General features: G+C 43.1%; 1 protein-coding gene across 2 annotated transcripts in view; it reads right to left on the reverse strand.

Annotated features, from left to right (window-relative positions):
• NUP153 (nucleoporin 153) overlaps positions 1-6,934 on the reverse strand; it is a 62,418-nt gene extending 55,484 nt beyond the window's left edge. The window contains exon 1 of one of the 2 annotated variants that reach the window (XM_070456182.1): positions 6,364-6,934. In XM_070456182.1, coding sequence (XP_070312283.1) covers positions 6,364-6,477 — 114 coding nt within the window. In that variant the 5' untranslated portion in view covers positions 6,478-6,934. The remainder of the gene's footprint in view (positions 1-6,363) is intronic. The other variant, XM_070456181.1, reaches the window with a different exon arrangement.
• Between the last annotated feature and the right edge of the window lie 3,210 nt (positions 6,935-10,144).

Raw genomic sequence — 10,144 nt, forward strand, 5'->3', positions numbered from 1 at the left:
AAAAAACCATTTGTGAGACTACCCAAGAGCGTGGGAAAAACCAAACCATCCTTTGAAACGATAAATAACACAAAGAACATGAAGAGAAGCAGAGAAGTCAAAGAAAAAATTAGTGAATGGCTCCGAAAAAGCATCAAAACAGAGTATTAAAATCTTAAAAATACTTCTTGTAGCCCCAAAGCAAAGTCTACACCAGATGATCCTAAGTAATGAAGCTAAATTCAAGGATTATAGGTGGAAAACTTTAAACCTAGACAGGTTAAAACGATTGGATTTCTCCCGAAGAACTAAGGATTCTTCATTTGGCAAAACAAACCACAACAAGAACCTCATTATGTTGCCACTGAGATTTAGAACAAGTACTCAACTTGGCGGCCAGAAGTAAATTCAACTCAATACTATACACTTACAGTAAGTACATTCAATTTGTAAGGTACTGTGACATTAGCTTTTCGAATTATATTTAACCTGAGTTCAAGGGTTAATGAAAGAAGGCTGAGGTAAGGTAAGGCTCTTTTACAATCCAAACGCAGAACTCATTTGTAATGAAAAAGAAATTCTTTGCCTATACATCGTCTCATCAATGTCCAGTCTCAGAATAAGCAGACACTCTCCGTATCAGCACTTCCTCCTTCTTACATCTAGCTCTGTTCCTAATAGTTTTCTTGATTTCAGTTCTATTCAACTCTTTTCTTCACATTATCTTCATTAAACAGTAGTATTCAGATTATAAAATCTCTTTTCTCACATAAACTTTACTAGATCTCTCACTATAAATATCAAACATAATCATCAGTTTGAAAGTTCTGGGGCCCTATTCTCCCAGAAGACACTGTTGTTTTGACTTTCATCTGCTCTTTGGGCTAGATTTTGCTGAAGTTTGTCAGTGACCCTTAATTTTCTTCTAGGGGTCTGTGAACTCTCTCTCAAACTCCCTCAACTCCCATGTCACTAGTCTTCTCTTTCCACTCTTTTTGTAAGTCTCATTTCAGATAGACTCCATAATCAGTTTTCCCCCTGCTCCATCCAACCCCAAGTGAAGAACAAGGGCTTAGAACCAAAGACTTCATGTGAGACTTGAATATCTAACTATAAAATATCTTTAACACTAAACAGTAAAAACCTAGATGCTACTCTAATCTTTCAGTTATTTCCAGTTTTTAATACATCCATTCTTACATTACTTACTTTAAAAATTTATCTATTAGAAAGTACCCAAATTCTAATGCAGTAATATTGAACCTGATTTCAATAATCTGAATTTAACCCAAGCTGTTATCTGTCACATTTTACAACCTATAGTTAAGCTTTCCCTATCCAACAAGTCTAAATCTTTCCAGCCACGTAAATGGATTTCCATCCATTCTTTATACGTTTCATTTCTCTTTTCAATGTCAAGAGATTAAGTCAAAAAACATGAGCATGCAAGTTATTCTAGTTAAAAAAAATTTAAAACTATAACTTGCCACAATTTTCAACCTCCTTTAAGGCTCTTTAACACTAATTCAGGAAGGAAAAACATGAAAATTATTTTTAGAGATCCATATTACAGAAGTAGAATTAATAGATGATTAACAGTAATCAAACAACAAGGGCAAAAAAAGGATTCCCTACAAGACCCTCCAAACTAGCAACAGGAGACCCAATAAAAGCCTAAGGCAATTTAACCCACTGAAAGTTATCCAAAAAGATATTGTCGCTTTCCTTTCACAATCTATTTGGAAACTGGAGGTAAGTGTATTAAGTCACAAGCAAATAGGCAGGGAAACTGAAATATCTTTAGACAGAAGAGACATTCTATCACTCTGTTTCAGACAGTAAATACAGTGAATTGTATCTGGTGGCAAGAATTTTCAACTGGGCTTCCCAACACAGAAGAATCGTTGAAAAGTATATTACAACCACAACCATAACCTAAGCAGCTACAAGTAAAACACTTTTGAAAATACAAGGTCATTAATATTACATCTTTCCAATAATATTCTGTGCCTAATGAAATGGCTTTGATTAGTGACATCAGACCATTTTATTTCAAACTAATAGGTAACTGCTTCAAAGAGCTTTCCAGGAAATGCAGACATCTGGGCTTTTTTTGTCATGAGAAAAATTGGTGAGTAAGTTGATAAACTATTACACAAGGGCTTCTCATCACAAACAAAATTTTCTACTATGCATTAAACAGTATGTGGATTTATTTTCCTATACACTTAAATGACTGGCATCTATGAGAAAAATGTTAAAAATAACACATTTTTAAATAGTCTAAGGCTGTTTAAAGGTTTGGCCTCATTACTCAGAAAACAAGTTGTAAAATCCAATACAAGCCTATAAAAGATTGAATGTGGGTATATAAAATACAGATATCTCTACTAATCAGAGACTAAACATTTAAATCAAAAGGTTCTATTTAACCACAACAGTTTCCAAGGAGTCCTTACTATATACGCCAGGCCCAGTTCTAAGAGCTTTACTTCTTTACTTACATTATCTCACTCAACCCCTCACAACAGACTTCCACTTTACAGATGAGTAAATCAAGCAGAGAGAACTTTTCAAGCCTGGGCAGAACAAGGATTCAAACCCAGATGCTCTGATTGGTTTACAGCACTTTTTTCAAAAACTATGTCCATTTGTTTTCGCTGACAGTATTAAACATCTAGTATAAAGCAAATAAAGATAAAAGTCAAAAATACTCAGGGATTTCTGGGATGAGTTATGCATTCAATCTTTAAATATCCCTCCTTTTCAAAACTGAGAACTCTCTTCAGACATCCAATACCAAGCAGGACATAATTCTCTGGGACAAAATATCATACAGAAGCTACAAAACAGCAAACCACCACACAATCTTATAAGCCAATACTAGGCAAACCATAGTCTGCGGCCCAAATTCAGCCCTCAGCCTGTTTTCATACAGGCCTCAAGCTAAGGATGATTTTTACACATTTTAGAGTTATAAAAACAAGGAACATGCAGGAACAAAACCTAAAATATTTACTATCTGGCCCTTTACAGAAGTTTATAGACTCCTGATCTAAGCTACTGAATAGATAAAGGAGCTTTCGCCACCCACTCCCACCAAAAAAATAGCTAAATGCAGAAACTGACTTGGAAGACAAGCTGCCTCTAGGAAGATAAAATGAGTGGATTCCCTTAGCTCCAAACCAGAAGACAAAAACCTCTGAAGCACACCCCCCAAAAAAGGGCAAAAATAAGTAGTTTCCCTCTCACCAGGAGGTGGCAGTAGATTCTTCAAGAGGCAAGGTTCTGATTTGCCCATGGGCTCACGCTTTTTGTAGCAGCTATTAAGAAAAGCAGTTTGACCTCTCCAGAGCTCACTTTCTGGATGTGACAATCTACACAAAAAGGAAATGGGAAAAGAGACTGAACAGGCAACAAGAACTAACCACACACTCTGTAGGGACCTGTTCACTCCCACTAGAAAAATGATGCCATTTCCTAAATGCATCTGGGCTAAGAGTTAAGGGGTAGGGAAGAAAGCAGGTGAAAATGATCAACTTTTAATCATTCAGTGCTGTTCTTCACATTCACTTAAGTTACCACCCTTCAGTTAGTTAACTGACAACGAATTTTTCTCTCCACAACTTCAAGCAAGATGTCATTTTAAAGCTCAGAAGTTCAAAGGAAAAAAATGTAAACTTCAGATATACCTCAGCAGAGCTAAACCAGAAGTCAAAACAGGAAATTGCAAGTCAGTGGAACACATGTGAAAGTCACAGGTACTATGTGACTACACAAGCCAGTTATCCTGACAAGCAATGGCAAAGATCCACTAACTGAGCCAGATCTCTCATTCTTCTTTCAGCCCTCAACTGCACAACCGAAAAACTTTGTTTTTGCCCAGAAACCAGTGGACATTTAATAAAATACATTAGTATAAAACATGCCATGTCATGAAGCTCCATGCTATTCATGATGACTCAGCAGCTGCTGCTAAACACAGAGGTGACAGCCTAGGATAGCTGACAGCAAGCAGATAGTCTACAAGTTCACAAAAGTTTTGGTAAGGACTAAAGAACATCCTTATTTTAAGATTTTAAAAAATTCTCAAATTAAATATTCTTTTGTATATGCCTGGATACTTTTCTTGGTAGTAATTGTCAACACTAATTGTTGTTGTTCAGTGGCAAGTCGCGTCCAACTCTGCGACCCCATGGACTGCAGCACGCCAGGCTCCCCTGTCCTTCACTACCTCCTGGAGTTTGCTCAAACTCAAGTCCATTGAGTCAGTGAGTTATGCTATCCAACCGTATTAGCCAATACTAATAATACCTGCAGAGTTGATTAAGAAACTCCCAAACATATTTAATCCCAGTTCAAAAGCTACAAATGTACTTTTTTCAATTAAATGGATGTGGCAAAAAGCTGAATACTTTAGACAGGGGGAAATGATAAACTACCAAACTTTAAAATAAAACTGCACAGTCTGAAATCAAATTGTCAAATCAAAACAAATTGTCTTAGAGACAATTTGGATCACAACTGTTATGCTGTTAAGGCATCATCTCCGTCAAATTAGGTTTTTATCCAAGTATATTTAAAAATAAGGTGTGAGTTTGGCTTTTGCCACCTGGAATATACGAGCTCCTTTCTAAACTCCATCCAGACTATCCAGTGATCTGTATTTATATTTCATTTTTTATGTAGTAACTTTCTCCTAAGGAAAGCACTCAGACAATTTATTTTTCAGAAAAACCAGAAAGCACATGTGTCAAACTTCCTCACAACAAAAGGATTAGGTTAAAGGGCCAGGCTTGTGACCTGAATTCTAATCTTGCTACTCACAAAGAAAATTTGAAAACCAAGTCTATCTGGGGGAACACTGGTGGGAGGTGACAGTAACGAGAAGACTTGTAACCATTAGTAGAGAGCTACCTAATATTATAAACTACGAATCTCACTATTAAGAAACTTCTCCCAAATCTTTACTTTTAAAATTGTTTTTAATGATACAATTTAACAACAGCACCAAACATGTTTAAGTGTTAACTATTTATCATCATCCGGAATAAAGCCATCTAGAAGTCTACCTTTAACAGTATGCAAGAAGTTATAAGACCCTTTTGCTATACTCATTTGTATAGGTTTAAGGCCCACACTTACTTTCTACCTTAGTATCAGTGAAAAGTTTTATAAGTGACTTTTATTAGAAGGTTTTCAACATTTTCCCACTCAATCCCCCGTAACAAACAAGCAAAACTTAAAATACTGAACTTTCTCAGAATCAAATGTCTGAGGATAAACTCATTTTTTATAATTTCAAACACCCACGAGTGCACAAGGCGGTTAAATTTCAAGACCACCAACATCCCTGTAGTGTCGAAGTACCTAAACTTCTAGAATACCCACTGCAATATTAAAATATTTTGTGCATGAGATCAGAACTGGAGTCCCGGTCAACTGTGCATAATGGCCAATTCTAGTCTAGAAAATAAAACGCGCGGGTGGGGCGGGGGGGGAAGAAAGGTTGGACAAAAGTGGGGAAGGAAGAGCCTCGCGACGGAAAAAAAAGACGTCAGTCCGGAGAGGGACTTTCAAAATGCCCCAGTGCCACTAACCATATCCCGGGTGAAGAAAAAAAGAAAAAATAAGCCAGGGCTCTTAGACCGGGGAGGGCTGATCTTTCAAAATGCCCCAGTGCCACTAACCATAACCCGGTTGAAGAAGAAAATAAAAAAATAAGCCAGGGCTCTTAGAGCGGGGAGGGCCACGGGGAGATGGAGAATTTAAAGGATGGAGAATAAGTTATTCCACTTTCCCTGTAACAGCGCCCCCGCCAATCCCCAGGTAGGTACCCCGGCGGGGTGAGGATCAGAGCCCTTGGGGCAAGCCCCCCTTCCCGCACGCGCTGAAACGCGGGAGACTAGAAATCTGCAGGCGTGGGGGGAGGGGGGGCTCCCAGCCACAGCTTTTTCCCTTTTCCCTTAAGGGACATGAGTAATTACCCCCCCTTCTCCAAGCTCCTAATCCCCGCCAAAAAAAAAAAAAAAAAGGACAGAATTCTGGGCCCACCGTGGGCCTCGCACTCGTGTTCCCGCCCTGCGCCCCGGCCCGGGGAAAGCCCCGGGGCAGGGAGGGCCGGGGTGCGGGGCGGGGGTGGAGAGAGGCGGCCGAGCCACACGTGTGCGCCGCAGGGCTGGCCGGCCTCAAGCCCACTTCCCGTCGCCGCCCCGGCGGCCTCGGCTCCCGCCGCCTCGCCCGGGGCCTCCCGGACGCTCCACGTGGGGCGCCAGGGCCGCCCCCCCTGCCCACCCCGTCGCCGCCCGCCCAGTTCCCCTCCCCCCCACCGCCCCGTGGGCCCGGGAAGGGCCCCTCTCACACACGGCGCCGGTGCTCCCTTACCTGGTGCTGCGGTCGCCCCTGCTGGTAAGGCTTCATCGGGCCCTGGTGGCAACGCCGCGTCCGGATCTTGCCGCCGCCGCCGCCCCCTCCTCTGCCTCCGGCTCCCGAGGCCATGGCGGAGCCTCCGCGGCTTCCCCCTCCGGGGCGGGAGAGGCAGAGGCGGCCTCAGAGGACCCCCGCCCCCCGCCTCGCCTCGCCCGGCCCCAGCCCCCAAGAGTCCGCCCGCGCTGCCCTCACAGCGGGGGCCCAGGCCCACCGGGAACCGCGGGGCGGCGAGCAGGAGCGGAGAAGAGAATGCGCGCCGGCGGCAACGAGGTGGGGGGGGGGGGGCGGGGGGAGACGGCCACAGAGGCCGAGGAGCTGGCTCTCCGGTCCCGCAGGCTCCCGCGGACCCCCGCCTCTGTGTGTCACCGTCTCTATGGAGATCCCCCCGCAGAGGACAACGCGAGCGGTCCCCGGCGCTGCTCGGGCCTAAGTCTGCCGCCGGCTGATGGGGATTCTTCTTCCGCACGCCCCAGCCGTGTAGCTGCCGCAGTTGAAGGCGCCGGCGCCGCCCGCCTACCCCTCCCCTTTGCGCACAGCGCCCGCCCCGCCCCGCCGCCGCCGCCGCCGCCGCCGCCGTCGTCGCCGTCGTCCCTGCAGTCGCCGCTGTTGCGTCTATTGCCGCTGCTAAGGCCGCCGCTGCGGTCGCGAGCCAGAACGCCGTCACTCGTCAGCGCCCGGCGAGTCTGCGTCATCACGCTGCGACCGGCTGATAGGAGAGGAAGGGAGGAAAGGAAGGAAGGAAGGGCTGGTCGAGCCCGCGCTCTCGGCCGCGCGGGCCGCTGGGAAATGTAGTTCGGGGCGGGGGAGGAGAAGGCGAATTCTCGGAAAGGACGCGGAAGGAGAGAGCCACGGTTTGCCGCAGAGGCACAAAGACAGGGGGTTCCGTTCCTTTTCCTGTGCTCGGCTATAAACGCAGACTTCGAAAGATACATTTAACACAGAAGCAGTAACCTCCTTCTTACTCTCCTCCTTCCTCGTGGTTGGTAAAGAGGACAGAAAGCGAGCAGGTAGTTAAATCAGACAGGAGCGAACATTATCTTACAAAAAGAAAAAAACTGGTTGAAAAAAACAATGTTCATGATCTTTAAGCCTAAAGCAGAATTAGAAAAACATACAGTGTCATTAATGTTCCATTGTTACATAAGAGCTGTTGTCGAAGAACGCAAATTCTGCTTCCACCACTCTGGTTTGACCTTGGATAAGTCAAAACCTGCCTCCCCCGTATAAAATGGGAACTTTAATATCCACCGTATAGAGCTGTTCTGGTCATCCGATTGGAGCACTTAGTATATTTCCTGGTATATGGGGAATGCAGTAAATGAGTACAATGACAACCTACAGCAGTCAGCTTACATGAGAGGTAAAGGGTATATTAGCGGTAATAAAACTGTACATATATTTGCCCCAAACAGAAGACGTATTTAGGAAAGTGAGTAAGTGAGCTAGGCTCAAGCACTGAACCCACAAAGTACAGATATTTTAAGAGTTGACCGTTAAATAGATCTTGGTGATCAGGTGGTCTAGACCTCATTCAACGGACAAGACAGGGGTCCAGAGAATTCAGGTGGCATATTGGAGGACCCTTAGCTGGGCAGACAAAGCCAAGACTATAACTCAACTTTTCTGTAAGAGTTCAAACAAAGTAACCGAATGATGAGGAAGAAAATCTACTCCTGTGAAAACATAGGCTTAATGGTCCATTTGGCCTCCCTGGTGCCTCACACTGTAAAGGATCTGCCTGCAGTGCAGATGACCAGGGTTCAATCCATGGGTGGGGAAGATCCCCTGGAGAAGGAAATGGCTACCCACTTCAGTATTCTTGCCTGAAGAATTTCATGGACAGGAACTGGGAGGGCTCCAGTCCAAGGGGTCTCCAAGTGCCAGACATGATTGTGCAGCCAGACACACACTTAATTTTAAATCTATCACTTAGTAGCTATGTAGCCTTGGGAAAGTTAGCAGTCTCCTAAGTTTCAGTTTCCTCGTCGGCAAATAGAATGAGTATTAACCTCAACAGGATGGTGGTTCTGATTAAAGGATTATATATATATATATATATATAGTTCATAATAACTGCTTAGAAAGCTGCTAATAGCATCCAGTTATCAGATACAAATAATTAACTGTAAGACTGTTAAACCGTCTCTACCACCAAATTGCATGACTCCAATTACTGTATAAATCATATAAGTCAAAATGTGAAGCGAAACTACAATACCTTGAAATTTGTAGTACCTTCCAGCACCTAAGGAACTATGCTATATCAAGCATAGGTTTACAGAACAAATGGCATCTCTGACTAAAACCGCCAAGACTATAAAAATTTCCCAAATATGATGGACAAAATTAATCTACCTCCTTTTTGTGCTTCAGTGTCTTCCCCCTAAAGCACTTTCTTCCCCCTAAAGCATTTCATCTTTCTTCAGTACAATTGTTTGTCTTTTAAGATTCTTAGCTAGGAATGTGACAAGCAGAGTAAAGTAATTCATAATCATCTAACTTCCAGGAAAGATGTGTTCAGTTCAGTTGCTCAGTCGGGTCCAACTCTTTGCAACCCTATGGACTGCAGCACGCCAGGCCTCCTGTCCATCACCAACTCCTAGAGTTTACTCAAATTCTTGTCCATTGAGTCGGTGATGCCATCCAACCATCTCATCCTCTGTCGTCCCCTTTTCCTCCTGCCTTCAATCTTTCCCAGCATCAGGGTCTTTTCATATGAGTCAGTTCTTTGCATCAGGTAGCCAAAGTATTGAAGTTTCAGCTTAAACATCAGTCCTTCCAGTGAAAGATACGTAACTGAATCTTTAATTGCACTACACATATAAAAGATTGAATGCAGCCACATCCCATTTACCCTTTTCTTAGTATCCCATTACCTTACCTACCAAACTCAAGATTTCTAGTACAGGAGATTGGCTGGGACTCACCAATCATTCCTTTGTTCAGGGCTTGTTATTTGGTATATGGGACAGCACTTCTGGGTTTTCCTAAATGGTCAAGTGGTAAAGAATCTGCCTGCTAATGCAGGAGACACAAGAGACATGAGTTTGATCCCTCAGTTGGGAAGATCCCCTGGAGTAGGAAATGGCAACTCGCTCCAGTATTCTTGCCTGGAAAATTCCATGGGCAGAGGAACCTGACAGGCTACAGTTCACCAGATCCCAAAGAGTCAGACATGACTGAGCGAACACACACGCATGTGCACACAGCATTCCTATCCCAGCCCTGAAAAGAAAGGACATGCAAAGAATGGGGATAAATTCAGATAAAACTTCAGAATATAAGATTAGCAGGATTTAGGGAGATAAATCCACATTTCCCTTTAGCCTTGATCTCAATTGTTTACCTCATTTTATGATAATTTTTTGAAGTTAAGCAAATGTGAGGGAACAATAATGCATTAGTCCCAGATTCAGGTAACTGAGTTATTGGCAACTTTTCCAAGCTTGAGAAGGAATAAGAAACAAAAGAAATCTGCATTTTAAACATCCCACTGCCTGATTTTACCCTGAAATAGTATCAGCCTCAACTATGGGATGAAATAATTTCTTACATGTAATTTGAGATTCTAAACTAACATTGTTTCTGTGCTGAAATTCAGTTTGGAGTCACAAATCAACAAATCTAGAATTCTTCACATATTTTTGGTACCGAACTCATTGTTCAGTTAGGAATTACTAGAAGTAGAATGAGTTATAACAAATTATTCTGATTATGAAACAAAAAACTGCCCACC

This window comes from Odocoileus virginianus, chromosome 27 (assembly GCF_023699985.2).
Source record: "Odocoileus virginianus isolate 20LAN1187 ecotype Illinois chromosome 27, Ovbor_1.2, whole genome shotgun sequence".
NCBI lineage: Eukaryota > Metazoa > Chordata > Mammalia > Artiodactyla > Cervidae > Odocoileus > Odocoileus virginianus.